Source organism: Geotrypetes seraphini, chromosome 7 (genome assembly GCF_902459505.1).
Source record: "Geotrypetes seraphini chromosome 7, aGeoSer1.1, whole genome shotgun sequence".
In the NCBI taxonomy this organism is placed as follows: Eukaryota; Metazoa; Chordata; class Amphibia; order Gymnophiona; family Dermophiidae; genus Geotrypetes; species Geotrypetes seraphini.
Window position 1 is genome coordinate 71,151,104 of NC_047090.1, and position 17,805 is coordinate 71,168,908.

Sequence of the window (17,805 nt, forward strand, 5' to 3'; positions counted from 1 at the left end):
ATTAGTAGGGATCCCCAAGCACCGCCAGCAGAGGACCTAAGAACATAAGAAGTGCCACTGCTGGGTCAGAGCAGAGGTCCATTGTGCCCAGCAGTCCGCTCGCGTGGAGGCCCAACAGGTCCAGGACCTGTGTAGTAGTCCTCTATCTTTACCCCTCTATCCCCTTTTCCTTCAGAAAATTATCCAATTCCTTTTTAAACCCTAATACCATATTCTGTCCGATCACGCCCTCTGGAAGCTCATTCCAGGTGTCCTCCACCCACTGGGTGAAGAAAAACTTCCTAGCATTGGTTTTGAATCTGTCCCCTTTCAGCTTTTCTGAATGCCCTCTCATTCTTGTAGTTTTCTAAGTTTGAAGAATCTGTTCCTCTCCACTTTCTCTATGCCCTTCATGATCTTGTAAGTCTCTATCATATCCCCTCTAATTCTCCTCTTCTCCAGGGAAAAGAGCCGTGGAGACGACCAGAACTCCCCTCCACCAAGCACAGCAGTCGCTGGCAACATCCATGAGCCACTGAGGTGCCAGCATCTGTGACTCAGGGACGCTACTGCTGTCTGCCAAGCTTGGCAAAAGGGACCCCCGGCCAACTGCAAAGGAAGTCCTCAGCTGACAGCTTGGGGGTTCTCATCAGCTGAGTATTTATATTTTATATTTACATTAGAGGCTCTGGTAGAAACCCATTTAAAAAGTATGTATTCTTCCCAATTAATATTTTCAAATTAATAAAGTGTCTGCTTATTTGTAAATGGGTCTCTACCAGAGTCTTTAATTCAGTAGCATAATTAAATGAAATAACTATTTCTGAAGTTTATAGGGACGGGCGGGGACGAAGGGGATTCCTCACGGGGACGGGTGGGGACGGAGGGATTCCTCGCGGGGACGGGTGGGACTTCTGTTCCTGCGCAACTTTCTAGTGCACAGCCGGCCACCCTCCCTATTCTGTCGCTGCTGCTTTCCTTAACCAGCAGCAGCGGCAGTAAACAGAGTGTCTGCAGGTGCTCACCGGCATTGCTCATCTTCTGGCCGGCTCCCCTGCTGAAAGCCGCGGGCGTCCGCTCCTCACACAATCTGCAGCTGCGTCGGAAGCGTTCCCTCTGACGTCAGGACGTCAGAGAGAAGGCTTCCGATGCAGCCGCTATTTTAAAGTTGTATTTCATGAAGAAACAAGTTCTGTTTTGCGGCCAACAAGTTTTCATTTTTCCTGATGTATCTAAGCAGACTCAGTTAAAGTGGAAGCAATTCCTACTGCTTAAACCTAGAGTTTTAGCATTGGGTGCATCCTTTTTAAAAAAATTTCCTTGTAAATGCCTTATATCGTATGCAAGTGATAGATACGTGTTTCTAGACCCAGTCAGTTGGAAGACTTTCTCAAGGATAAACCAATACAGGGAATTTCTTAATTTACTTTTACAAGTCTGGGAGGATGTTTAGTTGACAATTAATAGTATGCCACATGTTTTTTCTGTCTGCCACATGTTATATATTTGGTTTAATTATTTGTTTCCTAGTGGCAGCACTAGCTGGCTAAATGATGTAGACTAGATCATTGATATAATTTCCTTGTATCTTATGTTATGAGCATTTTATGCTGATTATGAAATGGCTATTCCTTTATGTTTGTTATTTTAAATTGTAACAAATGTATAAATAAAGAAATTTTTTTTAAAAATCCCTTGGAATGATTTTGAAACGATTAAATCCAAAGACACAAAATGGCTTCCCCTAAAATACTCCAAAGCATACTGCAGCCTTGACACCTGCCCACCTTACCTCATCAAAGTAGCCATCCCAAAAACTATAGGAAAAATAACCCAATGGCTCGATTATCACCTAAAAACTGGCTTTTTTCCTAAATAGGAGAAGGAATTATCTTAACGTCCATTCCCAAGAACCCAAAACTCAGCCCCTCTGATGTGAACAATTATAGGCCAGTAGTTCCATCCCCCTATTTATCAAAATGATGGAAGGATATGTCACAGAACAATTCAAATGCTACTTATGACTACAACACTTCAGTAACCTCCTCTCTTCACAACTGGGATTCAGGAAAAATCACAGCACTGAGACAGTGGTCGCAGCACTAGTAACATACATCAAAGAACTACTAAGCAAGAGTCACAGAGCAATCATAATCCAATCTGACCTAAGCATTGCATTTCACCTAATACTCTTCGATCAAATGTCCGAGATCTTCAATGATTTTGGATTTAGCAGCCTAGTCCTCTCCTGGTTCCAAGGCTTCCTAACCACACGGCACTATGCTGTACTAACAGCTGGCACCCGCCCAGCGGGGTTCCCCAAGGATCTCCACTTTCACCATCAGTGTTCAACCTTCTAATACAATCCTTGAGAGCCAACCTAGATCTTGCATGAATAAAACATTTCACCTATGCAGACAACATAACAATTATGCTACCTGTAAAGGTTGCATTAGCCAACATCCTTCACCACTATCAAAAAGTGTGTCCACATAATAGAAAACTGGGACCTCAACCCACCGCCTCAAATTAAATAAAACCAAATTCCTTTAGCTAGGACCCTCAACTGACCCAATGCTACGCTCCAAGGATTACAGCAGACGATACAGACATTCCAATAGAACTACAATCCAGAATCTTAGGAGAAGAAATTGATAACCACTTACCCATGAAGAGCCATGTACAATCAATAATAAAATAATCTTTTTTTGTGATGAGAAAGCTAAAATCCATCAGAAAATACTTCAAAACAGAAGCTTTCTGAATTTTAGTGCAATTCCTAATCATATCTTGACTAGACTACTGTATTATAATACAAGTTCTTTTCTCTAAAACATTGCTATTGCATCTTCAACTAGTTCAAAATGCGGCAGTAAGACCCATATACGCAATATGGAAATCTGAATACCTATGATCCTACCATAAGAAACTACATTGCCTGCTCATAACCGCAAGGATCAAGTTTAAATTAGGCATCACTGTCTTTAAGATCCTGAGAGGGCATGCCCCTGACTATGTAACAGAGTTGGCCATCCTACTCCAGGGTGCCTCCAACAGAAATCTTTTCCACTTAAAATTCCCAGCATGCATCAATATAAAGTCTATCAGAAAAATTACCTTATCCAAATGCTGGAACCAACTGCCACTTACACTACAATCTTGTGACTACTATCTCAAGTTTAGAAAACTTTTAAAAGCATTTCTGTACCAAGACAGGGAGCCAGCCCTGAAGTATCTGAAATGGTAATTATAGGAAGAAGTGCAAAAGTAGCATTGTGAGACTCAAAGGTGAAGGGGAGGAATATGTAGAAGCTGATAAAGACATAAACCTCCATCTAGAAGATCACACCTCAAAACAAGTAATAAATTTACTCTCATATCTCAATGCACTAAACTACCAGATCCTCAATCCCCAATCCACACACGAAAAAGGACACCAATTAGATCTTGCTGCTTATATGACCCAACATCCTCACAAACCCAAAATCAATATCTCTAATGGGGCATGGCACCCCTCCCTTTGGTCAGATCACTATAAATACACCTTTGACATCAACTGGCCTCAAAGCATTAACAAACAACCTCCAATAAAAACCTCCTTCAAAACACGCCAAAAAATCGAACCCTCCATATTCTGGGATAAAGCAGACCACGCCACCACCAACATAGCTCCCAACGAATTTATATCCCAATGGAGATCCATAAGCGAAACCATTCTAAATGAGCTAGCCCCAGAAAAACTAAAATTCAAAATATGCAGACCTTCTGATAAATGGTTCGACACCGAACTTCTCCAATCTAAAAAGCTCTGCAGACAACTAGAAAGAGTCTGGAAAAAAAACAAGAGTTTAGAACACACTAAAACTGCATGGAGATACCAAATTAATCAATACAAAACCAAACTCAAGGAAAAACGAAAAGCCTACTACTCCAAAATGATAGGCAAAAAAACCCCAGACACAAAAAAGCTATTTAATCTAGTAAAGAACCTCACAGATACCAAAACTTACCTCTCCACCCAAGGTATCAACCCACCAACAGCCATCCACCTAGCAGACCATTTCAAAAACAAGATCACCAATATCAGATCTACATTCATCAACACACACACCCATCTAGAAAAGATAACAACAAACCCATCAACTAGCGAAGCCATCGTAGCAGACAGAAGCTGGTCCGATTTCCCAATTCTAGTCTGGTCGGATATGAACCGACTCTACAATAAATACAGCCATGCTTCCAGTGACCTAAATAATTGCCCCACCTACATATTATCAAACGCCTCCACTACATTCAAAACCAACTTCATGCTATGGATTCAAACCACATTGACAGAAGGCCAATTCCCACAGGACCTAGGAGAGATCTTTATCACTCCAATCATAAAGGATCACAAAGGCCCAATAGATAGCCCCTCCAACTACAGACCTATCGCTTCAATACCATTGTATGTTAAAATAATAGAAGGCCTAGTGGCACAATACCTCACCGAATATCTGGAAAAACATAACCTACTCCACCCCTCACAATCAGGATTCCGAACTAACCATAGCACAGAAACACTACTTGTCACATTACTAGATACAGCCCGACAACACATCAGTAAAGGTAAAAAAATGATATTAATACAATTAGACCTCTCCGCAGCATTTGACCTAGTTGACCACACCTTACTACTACAAATTCTCGACGCCATAGGAATCTCAGGCAAGGTCTACAAATGGTTTCAGGGGTTCCTCAAATCTAGAACCTACAGGGTAAAATACAATGATATAAAATCAGAACCATGGACAAATCCCTGCGGAGTTCCACAAGGATCACCTCTCTCACCTACGCTCTTCAACCTCTTTATCTCCTCCCTAGGAGCCACTTTAGATACCCTAGATGTCACATCTTTCAGCTATGCTGATGACATCACCATAATCCTCCCCTTCGACCCATCAGAAACCACCACCACAACAAAGCTAGAAACAACCTTAGACACAGTAGAAAAATGGATGATGGATCACAAACTAAAACTAAATTCTGAAAAAACAAAATTCCTTTTGCTCGAAAAAGCCCAAACTCCTACCATCACTGAACTGAAAATCAAAAATACCAAATACCCAATACAACCCGAACTAAAACTCCTAGGAGTTACGATAGACAGATGTTGCACAATGCAGCCCCAGATCAACAAAACAACCCAGAAAGCTTTTCTAACCATGAGAAATCTCCGTAAAATCAGAAAATTCTTTGACCAAGCACAATTTAGACTAATCGTCCAATCCCTAGTCTTAGGTCTGCTGGATTATTGCAACTCCCTATATCTTCCTTGTCCAGCCACTATGATAAAACAACTCCAGACCATACAAAACACCGCCCTCAGATTGATCTACTCACTCAAAAAATATGATCACATAACAACTGCCTTCTTAGACTCTCACTGGCTACCCATACAAGCACGAATCCAATTCAAATTCTACTGCCTGATATTCAAAGCATTACACGGCTCTTCCCCCTCCTATCTAAACAACCGCTTAAACCAAATCTCCACCTCAAGACACAGAAGAACCTCGAACCCTTTCGCCTTCCCTCCACTCAAAGGCACACATCGCAAGAAAATGTTTGACAACCTTCTGGCAACACAAGCAGCAAAAATCAACCATTCCATCTCCAATCTTATGACAATATCAGACAACCTCAAAACATTCAGAAAAGAAATCAAAACCCTGCTTTTCAAAAAATTCATCCAAATATCTTAACCCCTCCTCTTTTACCTCCAGAAGATTCACCTACCTTCAGATAACCTTCCCCCAAATTACCCACCTTAACACCTTCCAATTAAACAAATACCATCAATAGATTGTAACCTACCCTCTCTAACTGCATTCCATATGTATTTTTCATACAGTTCTTCACTGTCAGTTTAATTTCCATCCTATAAGTTCACATAGAATTTTTCTTTTTTCAACCATCTTTATTTTCTCTTCTTTATTAATTTCCAGGTACTTTAGTTAGATTGTGAGCCTTCGGGACAGTAAGGGAATTTTTAAGTACCTTCTTACTTCTCATTTATAATCTTAATGTATATTTTCTTCAAACCGCTTAGAACCTAACGGATGTAGCGGTATATAAGAAATAAATAAATTACATTACATAAAGAAAAGGCCGAATTGCTTAACAGATATTTCTGTTCTGTGTTCACGACTGAAGCGCCAGGAGTGGGACCGCAGAAGACAAATGTGACTAGGGATGGAGAAGTAATAGACCCTGATCGATTTTCAGAGGGTTGTGTTCATAAGGAGCTAGCTAAAATAAAGGTAGACAAAGCAATGGGGCCGGATAATGTACATCCTAGGGTGCTGAAAGAACATAGGGAAGTTCTGGTAGCTCCGCTGACTGACCTTTTCAACGAGTCTCTAGAGTCAGGAGTGTTACTGAAGGACTGGTGAAGGGTGGATGTGGTCCCTCTCCACAAAAGTGGAAGTAAGGAAGAAGTAGGGAATTACAGGCCTGTAAGTCTGACTTCTGTGGTAAGCAAATTAATGGAAACACTTTTAAAACAGAGAATGGTCAAGTTTCTGTAATCCTGTGGATTACGGGACCGGAGGCAACATAGATTCACTAGAGGTAGGTCTTGTCAGACAGATCTGATCAATTTCTTTGACTGGGTGACCAGAGAATTGGATAGAGGATGTGGAGTAACCTTTGACAGTGTTCCACACAGACGTCTAATAAAAAAACTGAATGTCCTTGGGATGGGTCCCAAAGTGACGGGCTGAGCCAAGAACTGGTTGAGCGGAAGGCGACAAGAGGGTAGTGATCAATGGAGATTGCTCTGAGGAAAGAGATTTTACCAGTGGTGTGCCTCAAGGTTCTGTTCTTGGGCCTGCTCTTTTTAACATTTTTATAAACGATATTGCTGAAGGGTTGTCTGATAAGATTTGCCTCTTTGTGGATGATACCAAATCTGCAAGAGAGATTTTATACATTCAGACCAATTAATTGGAAAACAAGTTTCTCTCAAGTAACTTACTAGTCCCCCTGAGGAAGGCATTGCCAAAACTGGGATCCCAGTTGGGACTTCAACAGAAGAGACTGGCTCTCCAATGTACTCTCATTGTTGGACTGTTTTATGATATTTTTCTACTAATGGACTAAATAAATGTAGCTACTTTTGGTTGGATAAGATATCTTGCTTGCCTCTCACATCTATGTATAGACATATTATATATATACATATACATACACACACATATTGCTAGCTCTTCTATAATTCATTTTCTGTTCTTGCCTGTCAAATTGATGTACTTTTTGTTTAAAATCATTGGCAAATGGACAATACTAACAGGCCATATACTGTGGCTGTATAGAGTAAGAGACATTTTTATACAATTTTCACATCTTTGGTTAGTAGTCAAACATGTTACCTTATACAAGAAGTTAAAACAAAAAAGAAAAATTTGGTGCATAGTTCCGTTACTGCTGCTGCTGCTGCTGCTGATGTTGTTAGTGAGTCAGTTAAGTGGTTGATCCTGCATCCTGCTCTGTAACACTGTAACCTACCCTAATAGTGAAGAACTATCCTGGCTCTGAAGAAAAAAATCAACCTCTCCCTTCTCTGACCCTATGGAAAAGAAGCCAGGTTGCCATGACAACCTTTGTTCCAAACAGCCCTCTGGGGCTCCATCATGGAGAAACCGAGGATTCAGTACAGCCGCAGTGCCAGATGCAGACAAGATACAGACTTCTTCACTGCAGAAACAAAAATCAGAAAATAAAACTAATTACAAAGAAAATTCATTCTACAAGGTTGTATAATCAGAATTGCACAAACCTCAAAAAGTCATTCCATAAATAGAAAGAAACACAGTTGAGGAGAGGAGCAGGGCATACATTTATGAAAAGGCATCCAAAATCAGTTTCATAAATGAGCCCAGGTTATGCCCATTTTACAAAGGTCAAAATGGTGCCTATGTGCCTTTATAAAATAGTATCCCTAATCTATCCCTAATATCATGCAAACTTTCTGTACAAATTTCCAACTGCTCCAGGGCAAGTTCAAAATGTGTATTTTATAAAGTGCATGCGTATATCTTAACTCTACTCCTGCTCCAACCCAAAATGTTTTTGTAAAATCATGTAAAAGCAAGTGCATTCTTACTGTACACTTACTTTTTATGCACAAATACTGTAATGCAATTTTATAACTGACATTTTGCACATACAAAGCACACTTTTCATGTAGAAAATGCTTTATTCCTGTATATTATCTTCTAAAAGTACAAATCATTTAATAAGTATACATTCTAACTGCACTGGATACGAATCTCCCATAATATCAGGCAACTAACAAAACAAGTAGCTCTCTTAAAGTTTCTACTTATCTCTAAATTATTTTACAAGATGTTCATAATTTGGCACTCACTCAACAGAACCAGGTTTCATTTCTGGTGCTCATTAGGAAGCTTAAGTATTAAAATAAAAGCTCTTCAGTGTTGTGCCACATTAATAAGATTGCAGAGGGCAACAGTTTTCATGTATTCAGTCTAAATACTCAGGCTACTCTTATCTTTATCTTTCATAGTCTCTCTTGTTCTTTCCAAATGTCTGCTTTCTTAAACATGCTCAATACATCAGAATACCAGAAGACAGATGTTTGCCTTTAGGTTCTCAAACTTCAATAGTGCCACCTTAACTGGTGCTGGAATTTATGCAAACTTACACAGCCACCAATGCCTCCAAAATGATCTCACTGCAGCAGGAGATAAGCCACTGAAGTTAATAAAAAGTTAAGAGGATAAATTATAATTAGATGGTCTCCTGCAGATAAAGAGGAGAAACTGTACTGCCACATACCCTATATTTAGACCACGGAGGCATACAAAGTTTGCCAAAAACTGGAGGACAGAGTAATATTACCACTGGTAAAGCAAAAAGCAACTAATGTAAATTTAAAATTCCTAACTTTAGAGGCCAAATGAAAGAAATATAAGTAATAGCATCTCAATACAATGAAAGGTTTCTGTGGAAGAAGAAATGCAGGGAGAAAGAAAGAGACCCTAGTGGGAGCACTGGAGGAAAGGTTATCTTCCAAAAAAAGGACATAATAATTTAAAAACTGTTATGTGTTTACTTAGCTTCTCGTTGCCTAATATTACATTTTGTTTAAATATTAGAAATCACTTAATATGAAATATATGCAATAATAGGGGAAACAGGAGGAGAGCAAACTATTTTTCATATCATTAGTTAGGCTCCTAAATTTGTACACTATTTTCAGACAAACCCGAGAGGTTCTTCAGAAGGTTAAAGGTTATGCTTATACATTTAGGCCTGCCATTTATTTTCCCAGATTTATGAGCCTAATTTATAAGACTAGTGCTGAAAATCACTGCTCAACGCCTCTAAATTGTCATCATCCACTTTATATGATTCTAAATTTAGGAGTTTAGTGAAATGTTTAGTATAAATTTAGGCATGCAGCCCCGGTCAATTTTCAAACATAACTCTTGAAAGTTAGGAGCACAAATTGTTTGAATATCTAGATGGAAAACAAATAGGGGAATGAAGTCAATGGTACAACAACAAATTCATTTGGATTTTTCCAGTTTTCTCTCAGAATATTCCAGAGAGTTGTCCTAAGAACAATAACCAGAACATGAGAGAGATTCTGCAATGTCTAAAAAGGGAATGTACCTAAGATGATGAAAATGAGATTGTGTCACTATCTCTATCTGGCTTAAATCCTGTGCTAATGCTGACTTCATACACTTCAAATTCATGTTGACATCATTCCAGTCTGCCTTCTCACTGGCCAAACAAGAATACTATATCTAAACTAAACTAAACTTTAAATTTGTATACCACTTAACCAACAAGAATACTATATCTACTTAACCAACTACTTAACTTAGCTCAAATCCTCGTTGTCTCTTTACCACACTAAACACCCTACTCAAAGCACCCTTGTTGCCTATCCTCCCTTCAAATTCTTCCCAGACAATGGCAGAGTTCTTCTATAATAAGCAGGGCTGTGGAGTCGGTAGATAAATGTTCCGACTCCGACTCCTCAGTTTTTTGTACTTCAGACTCCGACTCCGACTCCAGGTACCCGAAATTTCCTCCGACTCCGACTACAACTCCACAGCACTGGTTAATTTTCAGATCGTTAAAATGGAATGTCAAGTTGAGAGAAATGAGCATTTTCGACACCACCTTCTTTTTGCTTTTAATCAAGGTTCTAAGGCCGCAGAAGCTGCTCGCAACATTTGTGCTGTGTATATAGTGGGTGCTATAGCTGAAAGAATCGCTCATGATTGGTATGCCAAGTTCAGAAATGGAGTCAGTAGATAAATGTTCCGACTCCGACTCCTCAGGTTTTTGTACTTCTGACTCCGACTCCGACTCCAGGTACCCGAAATTTCCTCCGACTCCGACTCCACAGCCCTGATAATAAGATTCAGAAGATTCACTTTGAGCTCTCAACCAGGCTGCTTCTTCCTCCCCTCCCTCCATCTGCTCTTTCTAACCTCTCCTCAACACCTGTCACCCTCTCCTCTTTCTCTGAGATCACTGAGGAGGAAACCACACATCTTCTCTCTTCCTCTAAATCCAAAGGTCTTTACTCTATCCTCATCTTTCTCGATCTGTCTGCCACCTTTGATACTGTTGATCACTGCCTACAATCTTGTGACCGCTATCTCAGTTTCAGAAAACTTTTAAAAGCATGTTTGTACCAAGACAGGGAGCCAACCCTGAAGTAACTGAAATGATAATTGTAAAAGCTCATTTCTAAACTGTCTAAAGCACCTTCTGGGATGTAACGATGAGCCAATGATGACCTACTTGAACTTGTAACTGCGCATTTGTGACTATGATCTAACTGCATTAATAGCTGTTCTAGCAACCCTATTGAATGTCTGTGTCAAACTGTACATAGTGATTTCCTGGGTAACTGACCTAACTTCTTGTAATGAAATCCAAATTTGAACTGAATCTAAGAATGGAATAGAAAATCTGATCAAATTAACATATCTAGAACCTCCGCTCATTGATCCAGCTTTCCCAGATGTGATGCAGAATCCCGTTCTACCGAGGACCCAGACTGGGAAAGTACAGGAATTGAAATGGAATCCATATCATCCCATTCCTCCTCTGACTGAACTACCATCTCCTGTGCATGGCCCTGCTGAGGGGGAATTGCACCCTTAAGGGTAGAGATCCCTGGAGCTGGCATCGTCACAAACCCAGAGGATTCCATGTGGCTGCTGTTAAACAAATATGTTTCATTCAACATATTGATGAATTCTGGAGCAAAACTGGGTCCAGGACGCTCTGAGATCTCTTGCAGTCCCATGTTCTTTAGTGGTGTTTTGTGACAGGTGTACGCTTGAGTGTCACAGGGAACGCACTTTTGCTCTTTCCCGGCTCTCACCACAACTTTTGATCTGGAACTCGAGCCATCTAGGATCCACAACTCCAGAGGAACTAGAAGAGGCTAAACCCATGGCTCATGTCCCCCCTCACATTCTGGGCAGCATGTTGGACACAGATGATCCTCGGCCCGCCATCCAGTGCAAATCTGGAATGAATCCAAGGTATCCTGGCCTAAGAAGTCCATTCCATCTAAGTCAAATCAAGGTATTTTGAGGCAGATAGAGGCTTTTATTTTAAAACTGAGAAATCCAAGATGGCCTCCTAGGCAGTGATTTTAGCACCAAAAATGGTCCGTGGGAGCTACAGCCCCCCCCCCCAACACACACACACACACACACAATTTTCTCTCATAGCCTTGTACACACTGTGCCATTCTTATGCTGGGATTTATCTGGGCTGAAACTGAAGTCAGAGAAATAGAAAAGCTTCTGCCTCAAATAAGCCTGGAAACTGGACTGCTTGTTTCTTCTAACTGTCTTTCAGACTCAAAGACCTGTCAGAGACCTCAAACCGCCACTAGAACTCACATGATCAGTCAGGGGGAGGAAATGCTGTCAACTCCGATCCTGGTAAAAAAAAAAAAAATTGCCACGGATTCACTCAGCCTGCACTCAAGCCATCTGTAGACAGAACCTGGGATGAGCCTTGCTTCCAAGGGACCAGTCCCTGAGTTTCTAACTGTTACTGCAGGCTGGCCAAGCGGATGCACTGCAAAGCAGTCTGCCTTGGCTACAAACTTCTGACCTCAGAGTCTGAGCTCTCCCACAGCCAGAGGTGACCTAAAGCTGGGAGCCTCTGCAACAACGAAAAGCCTTACGATCAGATTTTTTTAAAACTCAAATTAAAGTAAAAATAAACACAAGCAGAACAGACTGGCTTCTACCATTTTGCGTGTAGCGAGACAAACTGAGGAATTGCAGGACAGTCCAGAGTGATGGGAGGTGCAACAAAAAAAAGTTAATTAGACTCTACTTAGAATCTCATAGAAAAGGATTGATTATCCTTGAGTTCAAGAATGATGTGCCTTTTGCACTAGAAATTAGGACAAGCTATCCCCTTGTTTAAAGAGAAAGCAGCCACAAATGGTCCGAGGATGGAATGTAGGAAAAGAGTCAGGGGGAGGGGGATCCAGGGAAGAGGCAGGGAAAGGGCAGAAAGGATAGGCCAATCAGGATGTAGGCACTCAGGGAGGGCGGGGAGGAAGAGGCCTTGGAAGCAGCGCCGGAAGAAGATGAGACAGTCTGGCACACCAACAAGGCAGGAGAAACAAGGCTTTTTTGAGGTGAGACTTACCCATAGAACCCAGCCAGAGGTTTTTGTATGTGGTGATCCTGGAACACGAAGACTCTTCCCCACATCCAGCTCAATTGGAAGCAGTGCTGGAATCCTGTGGGCCATATGCGGGACGGTGTACCCGACTGGCGGCACAAGAGAGGCACGCGTTGGACACGCGTCAGCATCCTGAGTTTTCCCGGCCACAAACTAGTACGCGAGAGAGCGCGCTTGGCTATCCAGATGCAGTGCCAGTATAAGACCGGTCCAGGAGTGATCGCAGCAGACAATGGGAGAACTGTCAGTACAAAGAGAGTGGTAACGTACTGTTGGGTAGCAAGGTTGTTTGGAAAAGGGGGAAGGGGGTTTTGTGGGTAAGAGGCATAAATAAATAAATACAAGGCAGCGTGGTTTTAAAAACCAAAATAAAAAAACCGGGGAGCAGAGAGCATATAGCGAGGGAGTGGGCTTTATAAAAATATTTTTTTAAAAAAAAGAGGGGAAAAACAAGGATAGCAGTACAGACTATGCTAGTAGGTTGCATTGAACAAAAGAGCGCTTCCACGTGGAAGTGCTGCCACATGGAGGTGCTGGGGGTTGCCATGTTGTGAGAGGGAAGATGGAAATCACAGGGAGGACAGTTAAGCTGATGGGAGCAAAGGGGACAGCCATGTGGCGAAGCCTTGAATGGCAGCCTTGTTGGGGAAGGAGAGATAAAATTGCGAGGGGGCCAGCCAAGATGGTGGAAGGCTGTCGTTATTGCTTGCGCTTTTCTGAGTCTGGGAAGGCATCTGGTGCAGCTGAAGCAACCAAGGGCAGCCATAGCATTTGAGAGCACTCGAGAGGAAATACAGCTAAGTCACTATCGGGGCCGCTCAAGGGCAGAAAAAGGGGGATGTAGAGGTGCAAGGGGTCTGATGGTAGATAAAATAACAATATAAATATATAACTAAATAAGGCTAATATCTAAATAAAATAAATGCAATATGTTGAAAGATGAGGGGCACGCTTAGGAGAAAGGGTTATTCTTGATGGCATCAGTGCAACAATTTTTCTGATACAGATGCATTAATACTTGAGAATGGCCAGTCAAGCTGCATGATAGGCAACTAATTTAACAAGCTTTTGTTTTTCTTAGTAATTTACCCACAGAAATGCCATCTCAGAGGTATAAGGCAACTAAGAGAAAAGGAGGTGGATAATAAGGTGCTGCCCTCAGCGAACGGCAATCAAAAGAGACCCAGGAGTGGGGTGGCGGCTAAGGACAATCAGCAGTCACCTCCACAGTAGCGGGACATGGAAGATCTGATGACAGAGCTATGCAAACAAGTGGAGTAGCACAGTGCAGAGGCATTGAGGTCCTGCGAGTACATCGCAGCACCCACAGACCAATGACAGCATCCTGCCATCGATCTCAGCAAGAACAGCACAAGCTTCAGGTAAGGCCCCCTCAGGGGCATTGGAGAATAGCCACAACGACTGCACACCTCACTGGTTCGGGTTCAGTTACAGGATGGAAAAAAGAGCCTTCAACATCATTTACATCAATATATATGACTGTCCAATTTAGGCTCTTCTTATTGCCTCCTTTTTAAATGTAGCTTGTTTGCTTACTGCTGTCTTACTTTTATCTTATTTCAAAAATAAAGACTAAACAACAGCAAATGTTTCTTTTTTACTTATCCTTTCAATGCAGTGTCTCTAGCATGCCCTGACGGGACCCGTTTCACCCAAAAGGGCTTTTTCAAGGGTTCATAAAGGAGCTCTTACTCAGCGTCCTCTCACATTTGGGCTAGAGTTAATCTGCACATCGTTGTGATAGAATTCAAACAGTCATGCAGCAGATAATTCAACGATGTTGCAGAGGAGATACAGTAGAACAGAATTAATAGTAAAAACAGCACACTACAAAGGCAGTAGCATGACTCCTGAAAGTTAATTTTCTTTAAAAATTCCTAATTACTCATATTAAACAAACAAAAAATTAAGCAAACACGTAATGCAAAGTAGTTAAGTCAACGTTCAAAAAACTACACATTAAAGTTATAACTCTACCCAGAGAACACCTACATGTTTATTGCATTAAAGTAGGCACTGTCATCCTGACACTTTACATGCCAGGAATTTTTATATATTTTATAAATGCCTATTTAAGCACCTAACACACTGTTCTACTTGCTCAAATTACTTATAAAATTATCCAGTCAGTTGGTACAAGACTACTAGAATTTAGCAAAAATAATAAAATAGAAATACTTACTAAGATACCAATGAAGTCAAAATTGTAATATCATGATTTACCAAATGCTAGTTGATTCACTGTAGCCCACTACAGCATGACAACCCAGTGCTTTGGCATGGGATTTTATCTCCTGTCTGATTTCTGCCCACCAGGCATCCCGAGTTTCAGGCTCATCTGAAAGAAAGGACAATGTTGTTCAGCCTTAGAAATAATTTAAAGCATGCTGAAATGTTGGGTTTTTTTTTCGTGCAGTATGGGTCACATTTAAGCAACAGTTGTTAAATTATTTGCAATTCAACGAAGCAGAAACAATGTCACTCAAATTTTTAAATATTAAATTGTGCCATAATTATTCATCGTATTTAAATATCCCGCATATCCACCTGAATATCCAAAAATCTATGCGGGTTACAAAAATGCACACAAACATAATAAAATAAACAAACCCTAACATTCTAATACTAACATATCACACTTAAACCTTTCTCAAAATCATCAATCTTACATAATACCTAAAAAGGAAGACCCCCCCTAAAAAAAACACCTTACTTAATAAACAAATTCTACATAACAAAATAATTCTTTACAAATAAACAGAAAAATTATACAACAGTAATAGCAGTATCCCATCACAAATTCTGAAATGCCTTCTGAAAAAAATAAGCTTTAAACTAACATTTATTTAGATTCAGTTAGAATTAGCAAAAGTCTTTAATAGTCTGGGTAACCTTAACTGTCTTCCTTTCTCCTTTAGCCAATACAAACTGAAAAACACAGCTCATCCGCTGGCCCAGAAGAGAAAGATCTTCAAATACAGTAATTTTCTTGCATGTATAAGGATACAAACATTAATTGATAATTTTTCTGAAATGGCTGGAGAAAGTTAAGTATTAGCACTTCTTCACTTGTTATAAGTCAATTTAGACAATTTCAGCCCAATATTCAAAAACCTTTATGGTGGCAGCAGCAACACAAATTGTATGTCTGCCAGTTGATTTTTAAACTCAGGCTATTTGAACAGATAATTCTGGATGTATAAATTGTAATGCAAAATTATCTTGGGGCTTGGGTTTTTGCTTACACCATTACAGAGATAAATCCACCCCTCACTCCCAATATTGAGTCCAACGTGTTCAGGATCTTTTTAAACACCAGCTGCTACTGGCCAAGAAAAATCTGGATTTTCGGCAACAGTATCTGGTTAAGAACTAGTTCCACTTCTAAAATTGTTCTTTGAATTTTTATGTAACTCAGATCCTGTACAGTACAGAGTTTATAAAAACATTAAACATGTCCAATATTTCTCTCCCTCCCTATGCCCAACAATTCTCCTCTTTCTTCATTTCCCTATGTGTACCATCTCTTTCTCTCTCACTCAGACATCTTGCCCAACAATTCTCCCTTTCTATTCCCTCACTTCTTTCATCCTATGTCTCATGCTCCCCTCTCTCCCTCCCTTCTGTGTCCCAACACAACCCTGCTTCTCCCTTCCGTGCCCCAACGCGCCCCTCGTAGTCCTTCTTGTGCTCTGTTCAGTGTCCCAAAATTGTGCCTTCCTTCCATGGGTGTTTATCTCCTCTGGCCTGCTCCCTCCTCCCAGCCGCACTTCTCTTCACAAAGCTGCGAGCAGTTGTTCCTGCACATGACCTGCAACTGACCCGGAAGCCTTCCCTCTGGTTTCCTTATCCAGGTAGTATTGTAGTAGTCTGTGAAGATATTCAGCAGCATTATCCAGATGTTGACACTGAATATGTCTGAGACTTATCTGTATCACAGATGCTGCTAATCAGATACAGGTAGGTCCTTTTAAATACCAACCCCATAATTTATACCTCTAAATAGGATAATTTAGCTGCTAAGCATCTAAATTTAGCATCCAGGAGCTCTACACATAACAGGAACAACTTCAAATATCTGATTTGGACACTCCAAGTTAGATGGACAGCAACACTCAACATACATATAAAATTAAACCATCTCAGACTTTTCAAATTATACACTGACTACAGTTGAAGATTGACTTCCATGTGTACATATGTACACTGTTAAAAAAAAAAAAAAAAAAAGAAACACTATACAAAGCTTTTTTTCTACATAACTCTGTCAAAACTTGATCAATTTCAGTACAATGTGGGATACATTATTCTGAATAAATGTACAATAAGCCTACACTCATGCCTGTAGAAGCTGATAAAGAAAAGGCTGAATTGCTTAACAAATATTTCTGTTGTGTTCACAGCTGAAGCACAGGGAGCGGGACCGCAGAAGACAAACACAAATAGGGAAGGCAGTGTGGTAGATCCTGATCGATTTTCAGAGGACTATGTTCGTGAGGAGCAAGCTAAACTAAAGATGGACAAAGCGATGGAGCCAGATGGTGTACATCTGAGGGTACTGAAGGACCTTAGAGAAGATCTGGTGGCTCCACTGGCTGACCTTCAAAAAGATATAACAGGATGGAGTCGGTCCAGAGAAAAGCTACTAAAATGGTCAGCTATCTTCATCATAAGGCGTATGGTGACAGACTTATAGATCTCAATATGTATAATTTGGAGGGCAGGCAGGGAAGATTATCAATGGATACATTTAAATAACTATGTGGCATAAATGTACATAAGGTGAGTCTCTCATTTGAAAGGAATTTCCGGAATGAGAGGGCATAGGATGAAGTTAAGAGTAATCTAAGGAAATACTTTTTTTTTTTTTTTTTTACAAAAAGGGTAGTAGATGCATAGAATAGTCTCCCAGTAAAGGTGGTGGAGGCAAAGACTGTCCGAATTCAAGAAAGCATGGGACAGGATCGTGGGATCTCTTAGGGAAAGGAGGAGATAGTGGATGCTGCAGATGGGCAGACTGGATGGGTCATTTGGCCTTTAATTGCTATGTTTCTA

General features: G+C 40.6%; 1 protein-coding gene across 12 annotated transcripts in view; it reads right to left on the bottom strand.

The window, feature by feature from the left end:
• C2CD5 (C2 calcium dependent domain containing 5) overlaps positions 1-17,805 on the bottom strand; it is a 377,832-nt gene that overhangs the window by 131,489 nt on the left and 228,538 nt on the right. For 7 of the 12 annotated variants that reach the window (XM_033951251.1, XM_033951257.1, XM_033951256.1 and 4 more), the window contains 2 exons: positions 14,974-15,088; positions 7,528-7,716 (listed from right to left, as the gene is read on the bottom strand). The exons of 1 other annotated variant lie outside the window; for it this stretch is intronic. In XM_033951251.1, coding sequence (XP_033807142.1) covers positions 7,528-7,716; positions 14,974-15,088 — 304 coding nt within the window. The remainder of the gene's footprint in view (positions 1-7,527; positions 7,717-14,973; positions 15,089-17,805) is intronic. 4 more of the 12 variants (XM_033951260.1, XM_033951261.1, XM_033951252.1 and 1 more) reach the window with 2 other exon arrangements.